Source organism: Saccoglossus kowalevskii, chromosome 15 (assembly GCF_978046115.1).
Source record: "Saccoglossus kowalevskii chromosome 15, keSacKowa6.1, whole genome shotgun sequence".
NCBI classification, from domain to species: Eukaryota; Metazoa; Hemichordata; class Enteropneusta; family Harrimaniidae; genus Saccoglossus; species Saccoglossus kowalevskii.
The window spans coordinates 34,017,216-34,044,566 of NC_140655.1; the positions used below are offsets into that span (position 1 = coordinate 34,017,216).

Consider the following 27,351-nt stretch of genomic DNA (forward strand, 5'->3'; position numbering starts at 1 on the left):
TCTCACCAGATTCAAATTATAAGATCTTGGTAAATGCATGTCAATGTCAGTACCAATGTTTGTCAACACATTGCCTTATATGGAAGTGCCCATCACCAGATTCAAATTATAAGATCTTGGTAAATGCATGTCAATGTTGGAACCAATGTTTGTCAACACATTGCCTTATATGGAAGTGCCCCTCACCAGATTCAAATTATAAGATCTTAGTAAATGCATGTCAATGTCAGTACCTAAGTTTGTCAACACATTGCCTTATATGGAAGTGCCCCTCACCAGATTCAAATTATAAGATCTTAGTAAATGCATGTCAATGTTAGTACCTAAGTTTGTCAACACATTGCCTTATATGGAAGTGCCCCTCACCAGATTCAAATTATAAGTTCTTGGTAAATGCATGTCAATGTTGGAACCAATGTTTGTCAACACATTGCCTTATATGGAAGTGCCCCTCACCAGATTCTAATTATAAGATCTTGGTAAATGCATGTCAATGTTGGAACCAATGTTTGTCAACACATTGCCTTATATGAAAATGCCCCTCACCAGATTCAAATTATAAGATCTTAGTAAATGCATGTCAATGTTAGTACCTATGTTTGTCAACACATTGCCTTATATGGAAATGCCCCTCACCAGATTCAAATTATAAGATCTTAGTAAATGCATGTCAATGTTAGTACCTAAGTTTGTCAACACATTGCCTTGTATGGAAATGCCCCTCACTAGATTCAAATTACGCGATTCTAGCGAATGCATGTCAATATTGGAACCAATGTTTGTCAACACATTGCCTTATATGGAAGTGCTCATCACCAGATTCAAATTATAAGATCTTAGTAAATGCATGTCAATGTCAGTACCTAAGTTTGTCGACACATTACCTTATATGGAAATGCCCCTCACCAGATTCAAATTATAAGATCTTAGTAAATGCATGTCAATGTTGGAACCAATGTTTGTCAACGCATTACCTTATATGGAAGTGCCCATCACCAGATTCAAATTATAAGATCTTAGTAAATGCATGTCAATGTTGGAACCAATGTTTGTCAACGCATTGTCTTATATGGAAGTGCCCATCACCAAATTCAAATTATAAGATTTTGGTAAATGCATGTCAATGTTGGAACCAATGTTTGTCAACACATTGCCTTATATGGAAGTGCCCCTCACCAGATTCAAATTATAAGATCTTGGTAAATGCATGTCAATGTTGGAACAAATGTTTGTCAACACATTGCCTTATATGGAAATGCCCCTCACCAGATTCAAATTATAAGATCTTAGTAAATGCATGTCAATGTTGGAACCAATGTTTGTCAACACATTGCCTTATATGGAAGTGCCCATCACTATATTCAAATTATAAGATCTTAGTAAATGCATGTCAATGTTGGAACCAATGTTTGTCAACACATTGCCTTATATGGAAGTGCCCATCACTATATTCAAATTATAAGATCTTGGTAAATGCATGTTAATGTTAGTACCTAAATTTGTCAACACATTGCCTTATATGGAAGTGCCCATCACCAGATTCAAATTATAAGATCTTAGTAAATGCATGTCAATGTTGGAACCAATGTTTGTCAACGCATTACCTTATATGGAAGTGCCCATCACCAGATTCAAATTATAAGATCTTAGTAAATGCATGTCAATGTTGGAACCAATGTTTGTCAACGCATTGTCTTATATGGAAGTGCCCATCACCAAATTCAAATTATAAGATTTTGGTAAATGCATGTCAATGTTGGAACCAATGTTTGTCAACACATTGCCTTATATGGAAGTGCCCCTCACCAGATTCAAATTATAAGATCTTGGTAAATGCATGTCAATGTTGGAACAAATGTTTGTCAACACATTGCCTTATATGGAAATGCCCCTCACCAGATTCAAATTATAAGATCTTAGTAAATGCATGTCAATGTTGGAACCAATGTTTGTCAACACATTGCCTTATATGGAAGTGCCCATCACTATATTCAAATTATAAGATCTTAGTAAATGCATGTCAATGTTGGAACCAATGTTTGTCAACACATTGCCTTATATGGAAGTGCCCATCACTATATTCAAATTATAAGATCTTGGTAAATGCATGTTAATGTTAGTACCTAAATTTGTCAACACATTGCCTTATATGGAAGTGCCCATCACCAGATTCAAATTATAAGATCTTAGTAAATGCATGTCAATGTTGGAACCAAAGTTTGTCAACACATTGCCTTATATGGAAGTGCCCCTCACCAGATTCAAATTATCAGATTTTGGTAAATGCATGACAATGTCAGTACCTAAGTTTGTCAACACATTGCCTTATATGGAAGTGCCCCTCACCAGACTCAAATTATAAGATCTTGGTAAATGCATGTCAATGTCAGTACCTAAGTCTGTCAACACATTGCCTTATATGGAAGTGCCCCTCACCATATTCAAATTAAAAGATCTTGGTAAATGCATGTCAATGTTGGAACCAATGTTTGTCAACACATTGCCTTATATGGAAGTGTCCATCACCAGATTCAAATTATAAGATCTTGGTAAATGCATGTCAATGTTGAAGCCAATGTTTGTCAACGCCAATGTTTGTCAACACATTGCCTTATATGGAAGTGTCCATCACCAGATTCAAATTATAAGATCTTGGTAAATGCATGTCAATGTTGAAGCCAATGTTTGTCAACACATTGCCTTATATGGAAGTGCCCCTCACCAGATTCAAATTATAAGATCTTAGTAAATGCATGTCCATGTTAGTACCTAAGTTTGTCAATACATTGCCTTATATGGAAATGCCCCTCACCAGATTCAAATTATATAAGATCTTAGTAAATGCATGTCAATGTTAGTACCTAAGTTTGTCAACACATTGCCTTATATGGAAGTGCCCATCACCAGATTCAAATTATAAGGTCTTGGTAAATGCATGTCAACGTTAGTACCTAAGTTTGTCAACACATTGCCTTATATGGAAGTGCCTCTCACCAGATTCAAATTATAAGATCTTTTTAAATGTATGTCAATGTTAGTACCAATGTTTGTCAACACATTGCCTTATATGGAAATGCCCCTCACCAGATTCAAATTATAAGATCTTGGTAAATGCATGTCAATGTCAGTACCAACGTTTGTCAACACATTGCCTTACATGGAAGTGCCCCTCACCATATTCAAATTATAAGATCTTGGTAAATGCATGTCAACGTTAGTACCTAAGTTTGTCAACACATTGCCTTATATGGAAGTGCCCCTCACCAGATTCAAATTATAAGATCTTAGTAAATGCATGTCAATGTTGGAACCAATGTTTGTCAACACATTGCCTTATATGGAAGTGCCCATCACCAGATTCAAATTATAAGATCTTGGTAAATGCATGTCAATGTCAGTACCAATGTTTGTCAACACATTGCCTTATATGGAAGTGCCCATCACCATATTCAAATTATAAGATCTTGGTAAATGCATGTCAATGTTGGAACCAATGTTTGTCAACACATTACCTTATATGGAAGTGCCCCTCACCAGATTCAAATTATAGGATTTAGCGTATTTATACAGTTATGTGCTTTCTGTGTTGCTATAATTCATATTCATACAGTTATGTGAGCTAGATGTAAACGAAACAGAAAATAAAAAATGGAGCCTGTTCTTTTTGCGAACTTAACGACCAAGACATGCATTTACCAAGATCTTATAGTGAACAACGTTGTGCAAATACAGTCTGATATATCGTAGTTGAGTCTCGTGCGTCCAGTCGTTTTCAGAACAAACACGTGACCCAACAGGGCATGTCACGTGACTCAAACTGCTTATTATGATTGGATAGTGTTTAGTCACGCCAGTACGACCAATTAATTGAATACAGGTGTAACTCCTTGACCCTGGCTCTGAGTGATTTGTGACATGCTAATGTTGGGCATCGCCCTATAACACGCGAATGTTTAAAATGAGTACACAATATATAAATGGTATTGGTACACAACACATGCTATTTTATTGACAAGATATCACTAATATTAGTTTGTCATGAGAAGTATCACACTTATGTCACATGAATCTCATATATATATTGTCAAACGACATCTTCGGACATTTAAGTCACTGCTGTCTATTCTGACGTTTGTTTTTATTGATAATTGCAAGAGCATGTACAAATTAGCGTGGCAAACCAGATACAATTTGTGTGTGTAAGGATGGCCTCTGATTTATCCTGCCGAGTAACCAGTCAGCCCCGAGAATCAAACTCAGAACATCCATGATGCTACTCACTGAAATTGACAACTCTACAAAATAATAACATTAATAAACTCCTCGTCAACACATGATGGACTCAATCATATTGTGGATGTGTAGGCCGTCCAATATTGTTTAAATATTAACTACATGTGGACTTTACCAAGGGTGTCATAGTACCATGTTGTGCCGTCAGTAGAGTTCAAAATGGCTTCGTATGAAAATGGGCAACGCAACGTTGATGAACAGTTTGTTGGCAGTGATGCTGATCCTATGCTACCGATGCCCCGAGTTTCCTTATTTGTAAGTCCATATGTGTTTCTGTGACGTCATATATTACGTTGTATTAGATAATATGCAACCAGTCAAATATTATGTTATGCCAATTATTACAGATCCTATACAAACATTGCAGAATACTCTATTTCATTGCAGTTTTTATTCATATCGTTTTCTTCTGTACGAGTGATGGTTTCGTATCGCATTTGAGTACGTTCGATGTTTTAAACAATATACCGTACCTACCATAATATTATGTCTCGTATAGTCCGGTGTGACTACAAGGGAGCCATTTCCCCCATCATAAAACACTTATAACGGTAATTATAAACCAGTATATAGAGCACACTGCAAGGGTGGTAACCTGTGGGCGACCCATATGACAACATTATCTACCTCCTCATGGCAAAAAGTGATAATGTTTATTGTTATTTCGAAGTGCTTCGAATTCCATGTACCATAAAATCACGTATGTGATATGTTGTTGCAGGAATTGTGACCAAATTATGTTTATTTTTTGTTTTATTGTGAGATTGACACTATCTATGTACCATAGTGGACATCGATTCATAAAACTTAAAATTTATAAAAAAAATTGTTTATTTTTACCATGATGATATAAATAACAATAAATACACACAGGAATATTTGCTAATATTATTTTCAGCTCGACCATGACTACCGAATGAAAATATCACCACAAGACCAGTTCCGCTACACTGCGGTCTGCTTCGGTCAGGGCGCGTAACAGTTTGTATATGACGTCACCCTCAACGTGCAAGCGTACGTGTGACGTCAGATACACTGTATAATCACAGTAGCCGCATTGGGTTACAGATCTATACAACTAATATTAGTACCCTAAGATTAAAACCTCGATTTGCGAATGTGTTCGCGTTGCACCATGGGTAATGTTCACGCTTCCTTTTCAAATACAGATATGATTCAACTCAGCAATATTCATTTAACGTTGACTCTTCTTGTCTTGCAGCTCATTGTGGTATTGCACTTCACTTTCACGATGTTGTAAGTACACTCCGAAGCCAATGTCAAGTCGATTATGATCTCCTTAGATATATAGCTCGGTTTCGCCTCGGTTTGTTAATGACACCGCCGGTGTCTTGTCGCTCGTTTACATATTCACGACATTGTTTACATTATTTGAACTTTTAACGGACAAACAACTTGGTTACTTCACAGGACTGTGGTTACTTCACAGGACTGTGGTTACTTCACAGGACTGTGGTTACTTCACAGGACTGTGGTTACTTCACAGGACTGTGGTTACTTCACAGGACTGTGGTTACTTCACAGGACCGTGGTTACTTCACAGGACCGTGGTTACTTCACAGGACTGTGGTTACTTCACAGGACTGTGGTTACTTCACAGGACTGTGGTTACTTCACAGGACTGTGGTTACTTCACAGGACTGTGGTTACTTCACAGGACGGTGGTTACTTCACAGGACGGTGATTACTTCACAGGACGGTGATTACTTCACAGGATTGTGATTACTTCACAGGACTGTGATTACTTCACAGGACTGTGGTTACTTCACAGGACTGTGGTTACTTTACAGGACTGTGGTTACTTTACAGGACTGTGGTTACTTTACAGGACTGTGGTTACTTTACAGGACTGTGGTTACTTTACAGGACTGTGGTTACTTTACAGGACGGTGGTTACTTTACAGGACGGTGGTTACTTTACAGGACGGTGGTTACTTTACAGGACGGTGGTTACTTTACAGGACTGTGGTTACTTTACAGGACTGTGGTTACTTTACAGGACGGTGGTTACTTTACAGGACGGTGGTTACTTTACAGGACGGTGGTTACTTTACAGGACGGTGGTTACTTTACAGGACGGTGGTTACTTCACAGGACGGTGGTTACTTCACAGGACGGTGGTTACTTCACAGGACGGTGGTTACTTCACAGGACGGTGGTTACTTCACAGGACGGTGGTTACTTCACAGGACTGTGGTTACTTCACAGGACTGTGGTTAATTCAATAATATAAACCTCAATTCGGAGAATCAATGATGTATTTGAAGAAAAAGATTGAAAATTGAATTGTGGTTACTAAGATATAACATTTCGATTAGCGTCGTGGTTTATATCGTGTCTAACAAATATATGATTTCCGACACGTTTATATAATAACAATATGTATATAGGTCTGTTTTAAAGGGCGGTAGTCGTTGCGCCACGCATGCGCGAGACATATGGGTCTCATATAAATAAAGATGGCGACGTTGACCGTTGCGCAGATCAACGAGTATTAACTGAGACGTTTCCAGGCTTTAATTAGGTATTGTTCGGTGATTGGAAGGTATCAAAGGAGCCACCGGCTGTATTCAGTGCAAGTCGGGCCAAGGTCAAACCTCATACTTGTGATTTCCATTTGAAGAGCGCCTTGGATTATGGGAAAATCAATGTTTATCAACACAAATGTCGCACATGCGCAGCGCGACGACCACCACCCTTTAAATTTCAGCTGAGTCAGGAATGGCATGCCACGGTAGTTTATATGTGGATCAGACATTGAGAACACGACCGCCACATGCATTTTAAAAAATAAATATTTTTATAGCATAGATTTTTTTTATTTTTCATTGCAGCGCATTCCAGGCCATGTGGTTATCAGTTATCTATGCCTACACCAACTTATTTGTCGTCGCGGTGGGATGCTGGGCTATTGGGCAGTCAAAGCATCCAACACCATGTCTCGTGGTACGTGAAATTCACGCTTTACGGTCAAGTGGGAAGGGAGTTAATACATATGCAAACTCAGAATTAGTGATCATAATTATATGATAAAGAAAAGTCGTCACACAAGACCAAAAATAAAAGCGGGTGATAGAATGTATGAAAGGTTAGGTACTAATAAAGTTGAGGATGAATTCAACTTTCTGATTGATTTTCCACAACACAAAGAAGCAAGAATGAGGTTATTTCAATCAGCACAAACCTCAAATCATCATTTCAATATGTTAGATAACGAAGCAAAGTTTATTTACATTATGGTCAATATGCATATAGAACTGGCAATTTATATTAACGAAAGTGCCATTTTCTAAACCAGTGTCAACAGTATATTTATTTTCATCTCTTCTTTTTTTCTTAGAATAGTATTTGACTATGTTCTATTCAAAATGAATAATGTCAATAAAGTTAAAGTAAAGTAAATTATTAAAGAAAAGGGAACGTTTTCCGTTTCGCTAGTATTTTCAGACTTATGGAATTTTATGGTTTGCTTCCCGTAATGTGTATTCCACACGTACTTCCCGGTAATAATCCACTAAACCTGGGTCAAGGATCAATAATCCACAAACTGGGTCAAGGATCAATAATCCACTAACCTGGGTCAAGGGTCAAATTGATACAGGAAATGATTTGTTGGAAACAAATCGAAGATCACCCTACTCGATAACATACCCATATAAGTAGATGTTTCACAAAATCGATTTCAAATTTGAATGTTTCGAAATTGAACATAGATTGGATTCGACAAATACAATTCTGAGACAAAGTTGTGGTACTGAGTCATCTGAATAATGCAATAATGAATCGTTTGATATAGCGCCCTCAACGTAACTTTTTTTTCGCTGTGACAATTTAATATGAAATGAATTTTCTATTCAAATAAGTAATTTGATTGACCTGAATTCCAGAACTAATAATATATTATTCAGTGGAAATAATGACGATTTAATTTAAGTTATTTGAGTTCTTTATATTGTTATAATAGCTAGCACGTCATTCATAATTGCTGTCATGGTTGTCATTATGTTATGTTCAGCTATGATATTATGTGTTGCCATCATGTCATGTTCAGCTATGCTATTATGTGTTGTCATTATGCCATGTTCAGCTATGATATTATGTGTTGTCATTATGCCATGTTCAGCTATGATATTATGTGTTGCCATCATGTCATGTTCAGCTATGCTATTATGTGCTGTCATTATGTCATGTTCAGCTATGATGTTATGTGTTGTCATTATGTCATGTTCAGCTATGCTATTATGTGCTGTCATTATGTCATGTTCAGCTATGCTATTATGTGTTGTCATTATGTCATGTTCAGCTATGATATTATGTGTTGTCATTATGTCATGTTCAGCTATGATATTATGTGTTGTCATTATGCCATGTTCAGCTATGATATTATGTGTTGTCTGTTCAGCTATGCTATTATGTGTTGTCATTATGCCATGTTCAGCTATGATATTATGTGTTGTCATTATGCCATGTTCAGCTATGATATTATGTGTTGTAATTATGTCATGTTCAGCTATGCTATTATGTGTTGTCATTATGTCATGTTCAGCTATGCTAGTATGTGTTGTCATTATGTCATGTTCAGCTATGATATTATGTGTTGTCATTATGTCATGTTCAGCTATGATGTTATGTGTTGTCATTATGTCATGTTCAGCTATGCTATTATGTGTTGTCATTATGTCATGTTCAGTATGATGTTATGTGTTGTCATTATGTCATGTTCAGCTATGCTATTATGTGTTGTCTTTATGTCATGTTCAGCTATGCTATTATATGTTGTCATCATGCCATGTTCAGCTATGATATTATGTGCTGTCATTATGTCATGTTCAGCTATGATATTATGTGTTGTCTTTATTTCATGTTCAGCTATGCTATTATGTGTTGTCATTATGTCACATTCGGCTATGCTATTATATGTTGTCATTATGTCACATTCGGCTATGCTATTATATGTTGTCATTATGTTATGTTCAGCTATGCTATTATGTGTTGTCATTATGTCATGTTCAGCTATGATATTATGTGTTGTCATTATGCCATGTTCAGCTATGATATTATGTGTTGTCATCATGCCATGTTCAGCTATGATATTATGTGATGTCATTATGTCATGTTCAGCTATGCTATTATGTGTTGTCATTATGTCACATTCGGCTATGCTATTATATGTTGTCATTATGTCACATTCGGCTATGCTATTATATGTTGTCATTATGTTATGTTCAGCTACGCTATTATGTGTAGTCATTATGCCCTGTTCAGCTATGATATTATGTGTTGTCATTATGCCATGTTCAGCTATGATATTATGTGTTGTCATTATGCCATGTTCAGCTATGATATTATGTGTTGTCATTATGCCATGTTCAGCTATGATATTATGTGTTGTCATCATGCCATGTTCAGCTATGATATTATGTGTTGTCTTTATTTCATGTTCAGCTATGATATTATGTGTTGTCATTATGTCACATTTGGCTATGCTATTATATGTTGTCATTATGTCACATTCGGCTATGCTATTATATGTTGTCATTATGTTATGTTCAGCTATGCTATTATGTGTTGTCATCATGTCATGTTTAGCTATGATATTATGTGTTGTCATTATGCCATGTTCGGCTATGCTATTATATGTTGTCAGTATGTCGCATTTGGCTATGCTATTATATGTTGTCATTATGTCACATTCGGCTATGCTATTATGTGTTGTCATTATGTCATGTTCGGCTATGTTATTATGTGTTGTCATTATGTCATGTTCGGCTATGCTAACTTACGTTGTCATAATGTTTTCATTACGTTGTGCTATGTTAGTGTTTATTTTATAATAGTATTTTTCATCTTAGTTTCTAGTTACCATGGTAATCAGCTGTTGCTGCCGGTTTGCAACACAGTTAGATATGTGGCGCCCTCTAGTGGCCCTTTCGTTTTGTTCAAAGTTGAACTTTTACCTTTTGAAGATCACAAGTTTTCACGCTACCGCGGCATTTGATTTTGACTCGTCACTAACGCTCAATTCGTCATTCAATTCACGCTATTCCATGGTCAAGACACAAACGTAAGTGTGATCTTATTTCCTGTTACTGTAATAATGACATCGTTCAGAATTACTAATTTTTTGATGAGTGAATTCAGCGAGGTTTCTAAATGCAATTTTACACGAGGCGTCGTAGGTCGACATGATGTGGAAAATTCCGTGAAACTTTATGTATTTGTTTTTGATCGATGATTGTGCAACCAATGCCTTAATTAGTGATTTATGCGTGTCTAGTTAATCTGATTCATCGATTTATTGTTATGTCTCAAGATTCGCAACCTTATTTCGATTATGTGCAATTTTGTTTCACTTGATGCTTATCACGTGACCGCTATCTCCATGTGTGATGTAATTGACTTGTATCGCAACACCTACTTCTGTATTTTTATTGTTCGCTATTATTGGTCTGTAAGCCGTGAATATTACCAATGTGTGAATCATATTTTATTGTCTAAAATTATGTATTTACATTATACTTGTACATTATTTATACCTTTGTAATTTCTTTATTTATTTTCTTTTTTATTCATTTTACAGTTGAAACCATTGTCATTGTCACTGCCAATATTCTATCGTAACTTGACCTTGTATATCTACTAGATGTGATTAAAGTGATCAATGCGTTGAAAGTTGTGTTTTATCCAATCAACTGTGTCGTGTCAATATTCACCCTCAACCGAACAGCAGGAGCTGTTACAGTTTCAAGTTTCTTGATGTCATGGATCAACCAGACAATATTTCCGTATCTTCAAGTGCCAGTACGGCATCATCAAAGGCAAGAGCAGCAGCCAAGGGTGCAGCTTTGAAAGTTAGACTGCAAAGACTGGCCCAGACAGAAGCACTCGAACTGGAGGAGCTCAAATTAAAGCAACAAAGGATACGTTTCGAGCAAGAAACTCAGCTTGCCGAGTCAGAGGCGGAAGAACGGGTATATGAAGCCCTAGAGTCAAACCCAGTCGAAGATGTCACAAAGGGAGAGGAGAAGCTGGGATCTCAAGTGCTGTCGTTTGAAGACCCATGGTGGTCAGCTCAACCCCCTCAAGGAAATGTGAATCTTCTTTCTCCACTCGGTGTGAATGATGTGACTTTGCCATCCCCAGCACTACCTTTGACAACAGGTCAATCAGGCACTCCTCAGAGCAAACAACAATCCGCTCATGTGGAGGAGCAGTTAGTTAACGTCAGCCAACAGTCCACCAAGAGTCAGTCTGATCAATCAGCAAATGTGATCACTGAAATGGGCAACATAATGTTCAGAAAAGAGCTATTGAGTTCCAGTCTTCGAACTTTCAATGACAGTGCAACTTCTTACAGGGCCTGGAAGGCATTAATGATGAGCACTATAAGCGAGTTAAATGTACCCCCCTCACAAGAGGTAAATCTGATTATGCGATGGTTGGGAAACAGTTCACGAGAACTGGTTACACCACTTCAAAGTGTTTATGTAGACAAACCAATCGAAGCTCTGAAACATATATGGAATCTCCTGGACCAAACATATGGTGCAGTAGAGGTGATTGAACAAGATTTGATGAATCGTCTACAAGAATTTCCAAGGTTCACCATTAAGGAATCAATCAAGCTGCAGCATTTAGATCACCTACTTCTAGAAGTTCTTCACATGAAGGAGTCTGGAAAATATCCTGGTCTTGCCAGCCTTGACTCTGCCCATGGGCTCAATGTAGTTATACAAAAACTACCTCCAAGCCTGAAAGTTTCGTGGATGAAGCATGGTGCTAGTTTCAAGACAAACAACAACGTTTTATTTCCACCATTTGAAGTATTCTACAATTTCATTCATCAAGAATCAGTAATGAGAAATGATCCAAGTTTCTCTGTAATTTCCAATCAACAAAAGGAAAGTGGTAGATCGTTTGCAGTTAGTGTGTCACCTCACATTTCTGAATCAAAACTATTTAGAAGGAACTGTCCCCTGTGTAGTTCTTCACATTGGCTGTCACAGTGCGGGGAATTCAAGGAGAAGTCAGTTGGGGAACGTAGGAGGTTTGTGCAAGAAAAGAAGCTGTGTCGCAATTGCCTCAACCCTGGTCATTTTGTTAGTACTTGCAGAAAGGGAAGTTTTTGCAAGCTGTGTGCTGATAAGCATTCAAGTTTTCTTCATCCAGTTACGACACATCAAACAACCACACCTAGTAATTCGCCAGTATCATCTTCAATTCAAGCTCAAAATCTGAGTGAGTCGCATCAGGGTACATCTACAGCTGTTACTTGCAAAAATAGCATCATTGGGTTTGCAGCAGTGCCTGTCAGTGTTAGGTGCTCAGGAGGAAGAAAAACTGTAAAGACATATGCATTCTTGGACAATGGATCAAACATAAGTTTCTGTACTGAATCTCTCGCTCAGAAATTAGGCGTCCAGGGTAAGAAAACCGAAATTGACTTGAAGACAATAGACCGCACATCTACCAATCAACGGAGACTACTAACACTTGAAATCTCCAATTTGAATGGGGATATTGTCGTTATGGCTCCCGAAGTATTTACTATTCCAACTTTGCCAGTGGACAGCCACACAATTGCTAAGCAGGAAGATATCAATAAGTGGCCACATCTTGATGGTGTTCAGGTGACAAATATTAATGAAGAAGTTGGACTATTGATTGGCACTAACATTCCAGAACTGCATCAACCCCTTGAGGTCAAAACATCAACTAATGGTGGTCCCTATGCTACACGAACATTGTGTGGTTGGGTCGTCAATGGTCCATTATATATAGGCCAACAAGAGAACATGTGTAATTTCATTAACTCCAATAGGCAATGCCTAGAGTATCCTTCTCTTGATGAACAATTTAAAACATTTTGTAACATTGACTTCAATGACACTAATATAGGAAAAACTGTGATGTCTCGTGATGACATGAAGGCTATCAACATCATGAAACGATCAATTTGCTTCGAAGATGGTCATTATCAAGTAGCTATGCCATGGAAGACAGATCCTCAAGTGCTACCCAACAACAAGTCAATGGCCTTGAAAAGGCTGAATTCTCTCAAGGTTCGACTTGAGAAAGACTACATTCTAAAGGTGAAGTACACCAAGTTCATGGAAGGCTTAGTCCAGGACGGCTATGCTAGAAAGGTGTGTTCCGCTGTAGGCCATGAATCAAGGTGGTTTCTACCACATCACCCAGTCATACATCCTCAAAAGCCGGAGAAGGTGCGTATAGTATTTGACTGCTCAGCAAAATACAAAGATGTTTGCCTCAATGACCTTCTTCTACAGGGGCCGGACTTAACCAGTTCCCTAATGGGTGTGTTGATGCGGTTTCGCCTCAGTCAAGTTGCCTTCTCGGCTGATGTTGAGAAAATGTTCTACCAAGTTAGAGTGCCTGAAACTGACTCCCACTACCTAACTTACCTTTGGTGGGAAAATGGTAATCTGAATAATTCTCCACAAGAATATCAAATGCGGGTACATCTTTTTGGTGGACGATCGTCACCAAGTTGTGCCAATTTTGCCCTTAGAAATGTGGCAAAGGACCGTGCAGGAGAACATGAGCAGAATATCACTAATACTATTGAAAACAACTTTTACGTTGACGACTGTCTCAAGTCTTTAGATAGTGAAGATGAGGCGATTAGCACTGCTCTAAATCTTAAGCATCTGCTTGCAAAGGGTGGTTTCAACCTGACCAAGTGGAGTTCAAATTCCGTAAAGTTATTGAATGCCCTTCAACAGGATAAATCAAAGGATCTATCATCTCTGGGAGGTGGTGACTTGCAACGGGCTCTCGGAGTCCAGTGGTTCATCAAGGAAGACAGTCTTGGCTATGTTATCTCTCCAAAAACCAAACCTAGTACACGCAGAGGTATCTTGTCAGTGGTAGCTTCGGTGTATGATCCATTGGGATTGGTATCTCCATTTATACTGAAGGCAAAATTTCTGCTTCGAGAACTGTGCTTACTTAATTGTAAATGGAATCAAGAACAAATTCACCAATACTTGCTACAAAATCAGGTTGAGTGGAAATTCAACCCCCCAACAGCATCACATCAAGGTGGTGTATGGGAACGTTGCATCAGAACTGTGCGCAAGGTGTTGAGTACCTTGACAACTGAACAGACCATCAATGATGAAGTCCTTCACACACTTTTCTGTGAAGTTGAAATGATAGTCAATGGGAGACCTATTACGAGGTTATCAGATGATTCAAAGGATTGTGAAACCCTCACACCAAACCACCTGCTCTTGCTGAGAGCAGGACCGAAACTTCCACCAGGAGTATTTGTCAAGGAGGACTGTTACGTGAGAAAGCGTTGGCGCCAAGCACAATATCTTGCTGATGTGTTTTGGCATCGATGGATAAAAGAGTATTTACCGGCTCTTCAGGAGAGACAAAAATGGCGCAAAGCAAGAGATAATGTCAAGACGGGCGATGTTGTTTTGGTTCATGATCCATCAGCTCCAAGATGTTCATGGCCTCTTGCTCAGGTTGTGGAAGTATTTAGAACCACCTCAGATAATATGGTTCGCTCAGTGAAGTTAAGAACATCAACTGGGATGCTAGTAAGACCAATTACGAAGATTGTATGCCTTGAAATTTCTGGAAAAGACTAGACATTGAACAGTAGCAATATCTGTGTCTGACAGTATGTCGATTGTTATTGTGTTCTTGTTTACAGAGGGGCAGAATAATCCCCAGTGTCGACTTGAAGGGTAGTCTAACCCTAATGACAGTCATACTTGTATTTATTGTTTACATTGCTTTGTAATTTAGATAGTAATGTTATAAAGGCTCAATTGTTCGCCTTTAAGGGGCCGGAGTGTTGCTGCCGGTTTGCAACACAGTTAGATATGTGGCGCCCTCTAGTGGCCCTTTCGTTTTGTTCAAAGTTGAACTTTTACCTTTTGAAGATCACAAGTTTTCACGCTACCGCGGCATTTGATTTTGACTCGTCACTAACGCTCAATTTGTAATTCAATTCACGCTATTCCATGGTCAAGACACAAACGTAAGTGTGATCTTATTTCCTGTTACTGTAATAATGACATCGTTCAGAATTACTAATTTTTTGATGAGTGAATTCAGCGAGGTTTCTAAATGCAATTTTACACGAGGCGTCGTAGGTCGACATGATGTGGAAAATTCCGTGAAACTTTATGTATTTGTTTTTGATCGATGATTGTGCAACCAATGCCTTAATTAGTGATTTATGCGTGTCTAGTTAATCTGATTCATCGATTTATTGTTATGTCTCAAGATTCGCAACCTTATTTCGATTATGTGCAATTTTGTTTCACTTGATGCTTATCACGTGACCGCTATCTCCATGTGTGATGTAATTGACTTGTATCGCAACACCTACTTCTGTATTTTTATTGTTCGCTATTATTGGTCTGTAAGCCGTGAATATTACCAATGTGTGAATCATATTTTATTGTCTAAAATTATGTATTTACATTATACTTGTACATTATTTATACCTTTGTAATTTCTTTATTTATTTTCTTTTTTATTCATTTTACAGTTGAAACCATTGTCATTGTCACTGCCAATATTCTATCGTAACTTGACCTTGTATATCTACTAGATGTGATTAAAGTGATCAATGCGTTGAAAGTTGTGTTTTATCCAATCAACTGTGTCGTGTCAATATTCACCCTCAACCGAACAGCAGGAGCTGTTACATCAGCATTATAATAGACTTGGAGCTCGTAATCGTGTACTACCCACGAACCACGGATAGCTACGAAGTACTATCATTGTCCACTGCAGAGGTCACATTTGGTCTTGTCATGGCGATATTTAATATGATTCTCAAGCTGCCCAGTAGTATGTGTATATACAACGAAATGAAACTTCGTGGTGGTATTTTTATTATGGGATGGCTTAATAGGATGGGTTATATTGGGTCTTCTAAAACCGTGTCTCAGCGACAGAATACCTATCCACCCGATGACACACCCTATTATGGTAACACTTTGCCAGCTGATATGAACATTCAGACTCCCCCTGCTTATACCACAGTGATGTCATCAACAGCATGATGATCACTTCCGGAAGAGAGAGACAACAACTCCTGGGAGACATCGAATAATGATTTTTCAATTTCGGTGGTTTCATCTTGGCAAAATGTGTGCGTAAAATTTTCTGACATTTTTATAAATATTTTGTTCATTTATCTGTCAATTTAGATCAAAATGATATGATGACGTCATTGATCTCGGATTGCTGGTGTGTTCATTGTTTCTTCATTTAATACGTAATACTTTCATATGTAACTGTATTACAAGTAATTTTGAAATTAATATTTATAGTCGAGAGTGTGAAATACTGTTTATAATGTTCATAGAACCGTTGTTTTCGGCAATTATTTTGGCACAAGTGAATAACAACGCATGATCATTTCAATAAATGTTGGACAAATATTCCTCGCATCTGGGTGGCAGATGGTAACAACTACTGTGCAAGTTATTGTGTTTTTGCACTTAGTTGGCGATTTCAATGTAATTTAATTTCCCTCTATGTTCATTATCGTGCTGGGTATAGCTCTTGAAATAATATGTAACCATTGGAGCGTTGACCGGGGATGTCGGGAAATCTGATTTCACAAAAGTATGAAAAGACTTGCCCCCCCCCCCCCCCAAGCAAAAAACAAAACAGGGTGACCCCCCTTCACATCATCTGAAAATACAGTGACCCCCTAAGAACTTTTGATTTATGTTACATGTAGCTTTGTAGCGAGTGGCTTTCGCGGTGAGTAGCTTTCGCGGTGAGTAGCTTTCGCGGTGAGTAGGACTTTGTCACAGTAACAGGCCCGTTCATCAAAGTTAAGAATTAATGTTGACATGTAAGAATGGTAATAACGATACATAAGGACATAAATATATAAATAATTTAATAAACTTTTTTTACCTTGTTAAGGAAAATGTTCTGTCCGGCGTTGTCGTCGTCATTAATAATTGTTATTTTGTGCACAATAACTTTACTAATTCTATTCCAAACGTTATCAAACTTGGTCACCTTATTCATCAGTATAAAATCTTCCCTTAGCATGAACGACAGATGTCTTGTATGTCACTGTGGGAATATACATTGGTATATGTGTTCAATGAAGCAAATCATTTACCTTGTAATAATATCGTTGGTAATGTATCTCTCAAATCCCATGGGAATACTACACTGGATTTCAAAACCAACTTATAGAGAGAGTTGTTGCATAGTCTGGTGCACATTTGAAAACCTACCAATAAAATCTTTACAGAAAACAAGATGTCAGAAAATCAATATAAGCACTCTATGAATTGGGTGCCAAACGTTTGATCAAGATCTGAAGCTAATAGAAAATGTTTAGTTCAAAGTTATCAAATCAAAAACAATACATAAAAAATACATTAAAATCAAAATGTTGCACCCACATTTTGAAAAGAAAATTGTACTCAAAATATGTATTCGTTATTTAACAAACAGTTCATTCGACAATTGTTGCAGCTATTAGAACAGAATGATAGAGTTTTTATAATACTAATTAAAAACGCACTTCAAAAACAGAGATTGCAGTGTTTGAAGATGTAGATTTTTAGAAGGCAACAGTACTGTTGACTTCTCTCTCCACTGGACACCAACTAACTATTTCAGGTGATTTGCATACAAAGCAGAGCTTGTACACAATGACTATAATAATGCAGTTCATATTTGTCTCAGTGAATCATCAATTTTTGACCGACACCTGTACAAAATACTTGGGCAAAGGCCAGCTAAGATTTTCTGTTATCTTGCATGTTTTATGAATCTATTCATGTCTAAATGCAGCACTTTGTTTTGAGATGAGGCATTTGTTTTTATACTAAAATATTTGAATCACTTTGAATAAAGCTGGAAATTATGTCCCTTAAAATAATTAAACAAATTAGGCACCAATGTTTTTGTAAGATGTTCAAGGACATTCGGTTGACTGCTTTCCCACTGTTGTTTCAATCCCAAAAATTGATTATGACAATGCATATTCATATTGAAACAAACTATGATAAAGGAAATACTATTATATAACAAAGAGCAAGGTCACCAGAGTGCAACTATGTTTATCTTAAAGTTAATATATTGTTGTATTTCGTTGTCACTTTTACAGTAACAGTTCAGCCCATTTATCGCTCCTTGTTGTAATTGCAGTGGGTGTTTTATTGAGGCGTTGACCTAACCTCCATGTAAGCATTTAATCTTCAAATAATACTACATAACTCAAACGCGAAGTTACACGCTCATATAGATATAGCCATTCACACTGTATCGAGAGTTACGAGTACTTACAGTTGGTCGATGTCGCCAACGCGACGACCGATTACTATGTGGTGTTTTGGTTTCAAAAATTTAACACGGGTGACACAATGGAGCACATAGCAAGGCGTAGTTTCCTGCAACAAAAAAACAAACACATCGCGGAGAAATTGAACTCGTCACAAAATTAAAGTCATCTTCATAAAAAATTGAACTCGCCTTGACAACTCAATCTGGGGTCGACAAACCACAAAAAGGTTGAAAATGTTTTTCTATGTTCAGAAGTGTGAGTGTCTTGTATTGTTAGTGTTAGTTGTTTTTTATGTTTTCAGAATGTATTACTTTATTGTACCCAAAACCTTGAATATGTGGTACGATAGCAACAAAGATTCTATTCTATTCTACAATTGGGGAAAGATGACAGATTGATGTGACTACTAATTGTTCAATAAATAACTTGATGTAATCTGGTTTATACTATGTTTATTCGTTCTTCACCGCCGTGTTGTTGACGTTTATACCGTTTTTAATTTTACATACTGCACGCAAATCCACAGCTATATCTAATCATATTAGGAAATACCAATTATTCACCATCCCATAATAGTAGTTATTTGTTAGTCGTAGTCATAGTGACTGAAAAACATAACTGAGTCAATGACATGGGCGTATATGAACGAGAGAAAAGGACGGGATTCGGTGAAAGAAACACGTCAGATGGCGAGGTTAGGCTAATAATCGCGTTGTTGAGGCTGTGAAATGTGTTACGACAGACAATGACGTTACAGTTAACTACAAAAAACACCTGCATACATACCGGTAGACGATGACGCTTCCTTCGACAGGCTATTCTCGGGGGCGGACATCCGGGCATTTTCTACCGCCTGGCAACCCTCGCGGTGAAAACAAAGACCAAAAACTCGCAGAAAACGGTACTTTGCGATGGTTATCTTTTGTAGTAACCGTGGTTGTTGAGAGTCCCCTGAACAGTGTAACAAGATTAGCCCTATGTGTGTAACGTATATGAATTAGCGGTCGATGCATATATACCGGTAGACGCTTCTTTCGACAGGTTATAGCGGTCGATGCATATATACCGGTAGACGCTTCTTTCGACAGGCTATAGCGGTCGATGCATATATACCGGTAGACGCTTCTTTCGACAGGCTATAGCGGTCGATGCATATATACCGGTAGACGCTTCTTTCGACAGGCTATAGCGGTCGATGCATATATACCGGTAGACGCTTCTTTCGACAGGCTATAGCGGTCGATGCATATATACCGGTAGACGCTTCTTTCGACAGGCTATAGCGGTCGATGCATATATACCGGTAGACGCTTCTTTCGACAGGCTATAGCGATCGATGCATATATACCGGTAGACGCTTCTTTCGACAGGCTATAGCGGTCGATGCATATATACCGGTAGACGCTTCTTTCGACAGGCTATATCGGTCGATGCATATATACCGGTAGACGCTTCTTTCGACAGGCTATAGCGGTCGATGCATATATACCGGTAGACGCTTCTTTCGACAGGCTATAGCGGTCTATGCATATATACCGGTAGACGATGACGCTTCTTTCGACAGGCTATCTTTATTGTAATTTGTATATACCAAAACAAACAATTTATTAACTTATAACAACCTTCTGAAGGAGGTTAAAGGTTACACAACAACAAAAATTACAGATTAAAATTAATCAAATTACAATGACTAATAGTTTAAAGACAACCAGAAACAGACTAAATTGAAGTTAGTAACGGAAATATATAATAAAGTAAAAAGAAACACCTACAAAAAACTATAAACTGAATATAAAAACAAAAACCCAATGAATAGGTTTTTAAAAAAAAGTTAATGACTAAGTAGGTGCTGCTGTCTAATAGCAAAGCTATATTTCAGATATTGTGCCAGAGGAATTGCTAAGTTATTATTTGACATTATTTTTATGAATTTATTTTCAGGTGTGAGATTAGTAAAGTCAGGAGTAATCTTTTCAGCTTCATTGTATAAAACGACCCTCTCTTTACTATATACTGGGCATATTATGAGGAAGTGATGTTTATCTTCAATATCATTTTTATTACACAATTTGCAGATTCTGTCGCTACTTTTGATTCTTTTGTGTCTTCCTTTTTCAATTTCTAAACTGTGATTGCTCAGTCTGAATTTAGTTAGGGTACTTTTCAGTTCTTTATTTTTTAGCTTCATTAAGTAGTTTTCCAAAATGAAGTTTGTTTTAAATTTTTTGTAAGTCCTCACTTTGTTTTTTGTATTAGTGTTTTGTCTGTTATCATCATTAATTGAGTTAATCCAATGTTTTATAAATACATTTTTTTATTTTATCATATATCCGTGACATTTGTGACGATTTTAGCTCATTATTGTCAACATCTGTTAGTGTTGTATTTGTAGATTTCAGTACTGAGTTAAGTTCATTGTACCACTTACTTTTTATAGTCTTGCTAAGTAGGAAGCCTTCCTTAATAATGGGGTTTTGAATTTTGTTTAGGTGGTTTGTATATTTTATTAACTGTTTTTTTAATGAATAAATCGATAGGATATCTACCCAACTCACTATAAATTCCCAATTTCGGAGTGTTTTTTGAAATGCCTAGGATGAAGCGACAAAAGCGGAGGTGTACATCTTCTATAGTAGAGTTGAATGAACTTTCTTCAGCCCATACTTCACATCCATATATATAAATTGGTCTTATTAGTTTATCAAACAATGATAACAATAATGAGGGACTGAGGCTTTCATTATGACCTAATTTGGCTTTCAAAGAGAATAATGCTTTCGTTCCTTTGTATTTCAGATGTTTCATAGCAGCTTTAAATTTTCCATTAGGGCTGAGAACAATACCTAAATAATTATAATTTCTCACGATGTTAATCTCACTCCCTTCAAAAAAGAATAAATCACTGTCATAGAGTTTATTATTTTTATTAAAAACCATAATTTTTGTTTTTTCTGTGTTCACAGCGAGTTTCCATTTCTGTGTGTATTTTGAGACATTATCAAGGGCATTCTGGAGGCCACTTTTGGATTTAGAAAGAATAACACTATCATCTGCATACATTAGACAGCTGATTGGTGTGTTATTTAAATTTGGTGGATCACATGATTCATGGTCCAGGGTATTAGTTATGTCATTAATAAAAATGTTAAAGAGTGGAGGGCTCAGATTACACCCTTGCTTAACACCCAGTGTTGAATTAAATTGATTGGTTAGTCCATCTTTCATTTTTATTTTATATTTTATATTACAGTACATACTTTTTATAATTTGATACATTTTACCTGTCACCCCACTGTTTAATAGTTTCCACAATAGACCATCATGCCAAACACTATCAAAAGCCTTTTTCAGGTCTACAAAACAGGCATAAATTTTGTTTGTTTGCTTTAGCTTCTTTCTTTTCATTCACTGTATTTTCATGCTGATTGTTGTTGATGTGTTTTTCAATAATAGTTTTCAATATAAATAGGTTGTCAGTTGTACGACGACCTTTTCTGAAACCAAACTGTTGGTGGGACAAAATGTTATTTTTCTCAATAAAAGTGGTTAGCCTTGTATTAAGGATACTTGTAAATAGTTTGCCAAGGCAACTGGAGATTGCTATTCCCCTGTAGTTTGAGGGATTTAATTTAGATCCTGCTTTATGTATGAGTATTATTAAACTTGTACTCCATGCATGTGGGAAGATATTTGCATTGTAAATAGAGTTAAATATTTTTTAATAGGTTTGATGAGGTAATGTTCACCGCATTTTAGCATCTCATTACAGATTTGGTCTTTTGCAGTTGATTTGTTGTTTTTCAATATTCTGATGGCTTGTTTAATTTCATTTTCCTGTATTGGTCCATTCAAATCAGTTTTACTATCATCAAGTCCCTTAATTTCCCTATTTATAAGATCTGATATAATATCGTCTTGTTCTTTTGTATTTTTACCACGTTTAGAATTTAATAGATCTTTGAAGTGTGTTAACCATTTATCTGGTGCTATGCAATCAGTCTCTGACTTTCGTGTATTCGCGTCATTGTTGAGTTCACTTATTTTTTTCCAGAATGATGAATTGTTACCTTGAAGACTCTTAATTTCATTAAGCTGGTGTACTTTAAATTGTTTTTTTTTTTGTATTTGAGGATTTTTTAAATTGTTTACGTGTTTTGAAGAATTTACCTCTAACAATAGGGTCATTAGGAAATCTCTGAATTAATTTAGTATGCATTTTAAGTTCATTACGTATAATAGCTATAGCGGTCGATGCATATATACCGGTAGACGATGACGCTTCCGTCAACAGGCTACAGCGGTTACATGAACACATTACGTTGTACGACAAAATTTGCAGAAATACGAATACAAATCGTGAAATATACAAATCGTGAAATATACATCTACAGTCATTATTTGTTTCGCTCAATTGTTCAGTTATAAAAAATTAGTATTTAAAAATCAAAAATCAAATCTAACAGCGAAAACTGTTAAAAAACTCAATTATTTGAATCAATACAGTTGCCCATTATATTATATGCGTAAGACGTGTGGTAATTAACACCAGCTTGAGTAATAACCACTTGAAAAAATCTGACACAAAAAATACCATATTTAATTCTGCTAACGACATTTATTAAATGTAAATAAAAAATACTAATGACTACAGAATGGTAATTGTTGGATCACCATTGATCTCAAAAGCCCAATATCAAGAAATTAACTATTACAAAATTATTCAAAATAATGGCCCAATCAGCTACACATATCATGCAGTTAAAGAACTTGAACATCACTGTTATAAAGGATCATGGTTAGAATGACTAAATAAATACAATACAAGACAATACAATACAATACAATACAATACAATACAATACAATACAATACAAACAAGATATTGAACGAGACCGCCACAAACGATCTAATTACCTAAAAAGTGATAGGTTGTACAATGTACTAGAAGATAAAAAATAATTTTATTACAATCTTTAACGGTTACAACACTGAGCGTGTAAAATGTAACTAGTATAATAATGTGATATTATAAAATAAAAAATGGTAAACAACGTGTTTTCGCTTCTGCCAATAGTACGCCATTGAATATGGTGTCACAGCAACACCCTTTGTCAAAAACAAAGATAGTAAGGTAAGGGACGCTGCCCGGAGACACGGCCCTAAAACACTAGTGAGAACACGAGGCGGGGATTGCGCCGTCTTAACTCCATGTTTTATGAATCCTGACGGAGTAATACTGTGAATTCGAAATGTTTGACAAATTGGTTGTTATGGCTATCTCTTTCTAAACTACCACAGATGTACACGTAAACAGGTCACGTAGAGTTCACATTCAATAAAGGCATCGTACAAATCGCTGAACGGACTCAATTATTGGAGAAAATAAAGACATTCCTTGTCGATTTATACAAAGGGAATTGGGGTTATACCCAATTTTAGGATTGGTCGAAATCTTGACAACACTGATTGTTCAGCTCAGAACTTTTCCTCGGTTGAACTCAAATAACTAATACACATCAACGAGTGACATATCACTAATGTATGAAAGTAGGGCCAATAGTTGTGGGCACACCCATCATTCACCAAAACGGGTTCTCTTTTGTTAAACTCGACCATGTATACAAATCTATACGTATAATATAATATAGAACGTTGATATATTTAATGGGTCTCTGGTCGTTTTCATCAGGGTAACACGGGGGTTAAAATGTGTCAATGTAGAACAGTCTATAGTTACGTAATAGACACAGAAAGACAAAGACAATTTTGTGTGAATGCATTCAGTTTGGGTATGGCGTACACAGTGCTGTTGATCGATAGCTTCAAGGACGTTAAAGCAATATAGGTTTATCTTGTTTGTGAGTAGAATATAGTGCCATGCATATCGTGTGTGTGTAAAAATGCTGTGTGTGTAAAAATCACTAGGTTTTACATTCACTGGTTTATGAATTCTATTACAATAATTTGATGTATTTAAAAATCATGAAACCCAAAAAATGCATGATATGCAGTACCACTAAGCGTGTGGCGAGGTTTTATGTTGCTAGAATCCACCGTGTTTCGCTCACCATGCCTACATTTAATCTTCCCTGGTAGCAATGTTGCCATTTCACACATTGCTCTACTGTCCATTCGCCTACGGCGCAGCACCCTGTTGACGTTTGTATACGTCGTGTTCGTTCATTAATAAATATCATGGACATTTTAATTCAGAAGCGTTGTGGACACTATAAAGTTGACAATACCCAGCAACGTTAGCATAACTGTGGTTCGTCCGTCTTCTTTGGTAGACAGTTGAAAGAAACAGAACAATAATATGACCTCAGTACTAGGAGAAACCATGGCGCGCCTTCTTCGTATTGAAGTTTGGGTGTGACTTGTTTATGCCTCGGTTGCCATGCCGACATATGCCTTATAAAAGGCCACATTGCTGTGTTGACAACCACTCTCTACTAGAACTGCTTCACGTCTGCAGTGTATTTCGTGCGATCTGTTAATCACCAAAACCATAACACAGGACAATGGCAGGTTGTAGCTGTAACGTACCACTTTGGGTAAGTTGGTGAGATGTGATATTTTCAAATTTCTATGTTAATGGCTGTTTTAACGCGAACAAAGAACGCTTGGGGAATATAGGTGAACTCATTCCCCCGGGTGACAAGTTAATTTGAAATGTAAGTGACGTGGAACCAATCCCAAAATAATGCGAAACTGAATATTTTAAGACGTTTAAATACATCGTTGACATGTCTAGGTTTTATTAATATTACACTTCACTGCCTTCAGTTACAAAATTGTAACATGTCCCTATCTAGTGCAATGGACATTACAAATGATCACTGCAGTAAACATGCATGGCAGCGTACTTTGTAATGGTAATAATGTAATCGATTTCTTTTCATTTTTAGCCCTTCATTTTGGCTCATTTATGGCTGTCAGTATGGTGAGTAACAACCTAAAATCCATTTACCTTGACAACTGTTGTTAGGTGTTCAACACCAACATTTCAACTTAAGGATATTATTCGCAGCGGTGACCACTGCACTGTAATGACAGGCTTTAGCATTATAACATAGCATAGATAGGCCAGGACAGCAAACTATATGCAGTGACGTAATTATAGGTTCTTAACAGTGTTGTTGCCATGAATCGTCAAGTTAGTGGCATACTGATTGAAGTAGGTAAACATCACTGAAATGTGCGCTTTTAACGGAGCTGTTGATGTAAAAACAACGATTGAAATACATTTCGAAATTTTAAATCAACAGACAGTTCAGCATTTTGATTATTGTTTTTGAGACGTCACGTTTTCTGAAACTGACTGTATTCTACACACGTAGTGTTATCACCCACATGTGACTTACTCTAAGTTTTAATTCTTCTGTGTCTTCATCTACAGGGGATTTCAGGCTGCCCTGGGCGGACAGTGGATAACCCATTCATACGCTTGGATGAATTTCAGCATCGTTGCGTTGGGGTGCTGGACAGTTGGCCAGGAGAAGATGAAGGAAAACTGTTTAATGGTGAGATATTTCAGCTAATCTTGGCTTTTCTGCTTATGTTTAGATGGAAAATACGTACGATAACAGAAAATACCATTCGGAGAGTGTTTATGTTTTGTTAACCATACATTTCTTTTTGTTCATAGCTCGTGATTTCTCTTATCATTGGCTTTATCTTTGACATCGTATTCATCGCAGTCTACAATAACAACAACTACTGGAATTGTGGGAAATCTGGTTATGTTGCCTGTGGTAATTCGCGTAGTGAGTACATCTGGAGTTATGTCATGGCCATAATTAACTGCATCTTGAAGATCGTCACCCTTATCTTCGCTATATGTGAATACAAGAAACGTGGAGGCAAAACACCCAACGTCAAGGCATCCGTATCCGTGTCTTAAGTCTACTGTGAGATCTGTCATTTGAAGAACCACACAATGGTCTCAATTTGGGACTTTTGAGTTACTTAGGACTCAATCAATACAGATTTATGCATAAAGATGTCTACAAAACACAAAAAAAGCAGACAGGTTGAAATCAAATCATTTTTGACATAGCAGATACCAATGTTAGCGTATGCATTTATGTTATATCCGGTATAACCATATTTGAAAAACGGGCGGACTTTAATAAAACCAAATATAGAAACACCACCGAATACCGGCGATGGTATTGTTTCAATTGTATATAGATCCTAGCTAAGAAAATCAACACATAGAATAAATTGAATTCATCGAGGGCTTCGTGTATATAGTTATTTTAATTATTTTTATATAATTCTTATTATAATTTACAAATGATGTTTATTTCGACACTGTAACATTGCAATGTATAATTTATAACAAAATGCTTCATTTCTAGCAACCGTTTTCGCATTGTGTAATTTCGACTTTTATATGAAAATGTCGATGCCATTTCGAAAACAGTTTGTATTGCGCAAGCTTTAACATCATGCTTTGAATTTTGAAAACAAATAACCATGTATAACTTACAATGTTCATGTTGTTATATAAGCCTGGGAAATGTTATTAAATTGTGATGCAACTAAAATAAAAATGTTTTGCACACCACTCACGTCTGTGTTTGTTTTCTAGTTTTCACTTTTATTCAGAATTCGACGGATTTCCGTTATATTTGCTAATTTTTGATATCCCTACTGTATACAAACACTCATTACAGTCGCCAGGTGTCGTCAATACGTTTCATCCGATCGTTGTGTTT

The 27,351-nt window shown here is 36.8% G+C and overlaps 2 protein-coding genes across 2 annotated transcripts; both read left to right on the forward strand.

The window, feature by feature from the left end:
- Positions 1-4,452: 4,452 nt before the first annotated feature.
- Positions 4,453-16,782, forward strand: LOC146734333 (type-1 angiotensin II receptor-associated protein-like). The gene is made up of 5 exons (XM_085508578.1): positions 4,453-4,548; positions 5,516-5,550; positions 7,149-7,260; positions 10,167-10,184; positions 16,011-16,782. Exons 1-5 carry the CDS (start codon positions 4,453-4,455, stop codon positions 16,368-16,370), a joined length of 621 nt encoding a protein of 206 aa, XP_085364704.1. The 3' UTR covers positions 16,371-16,782.
- An 8,266-nt stretch (positions 16,783-25,048) lies between these two features.
- Positions 25,049-27,200, forward strand: LOC100366376 (type-1 angiotensin II receptor-associated protein-like). The gene is made up of 4 exons (XM_002739357.3): positions 25,049-25,182; positions 25,537-25,571; positions 26,028-26,151; positions 26,277-27,200. The coding sequence occupies exons 1-4, from the start codon at positions 25,150-25,152 to the stop codon at positions 26,529-26,531; spliced, it is 447 nt and encodes a 148-aa protein (XP_002739403.1). The 5' UTR covers positions 25,049-25,149; the 3' UTR covers positions 26,532-27,200.
- The last annotated feature ends 151 nt before the right edge of the window (positions 27,201-27,351 follow it).

What these genes read in the sequence shown, in the direction of transcription:
- LOC146734333 (XM_085508578.1), top strand. Translation starts at nt 4,453, where the DNA reads ATGGCTTCGTATGAAAATGGGCAACGCAACGTTGATGAACAGTTTGTT. An exon ending in TGCCCCGAGTTTCCTTATTT is followed by an intron (nt 4,549 to 5,515) that starts GTAAGTCCATAT and finishes CTTGTCTTGCAG; the next exon opens with CTCATTGTGGTATTGCACTT. An exon ending in CACTTCACTTTCACGATGTT is followed by an intron (nt 5,551 to 7,148) that starts GTAAGTACACTC and finishes TTTTCATTGCAG; the next exon opens with CGCATTCCAGGCCATGTGGT.
- LOC100366376 (XM_002739357.3), top strand. Translation starts at nt 25,150, where the DNA reads ATGGCAGGTTGTAGCTGTAACGTACCACTTTGG. An exon ending in CATTTATGGCTGTCAGTATG is followed by an intron (nt 25,572 to 26,027) that starts GTGAGTAACAAC and finishes CTTCATCTACAG; the next exon opens with GGGATTTCAGGCTGCCCTGG. An exon ending in TGAAGGAAAACTGTTTAATG is followed by an intron (nt 26,152 to 26,276) that starts GTGAGATATTTC and finishes TTTTGTTCATAG; the next exon opens with CTCGTGATTTCTCTTATCAT.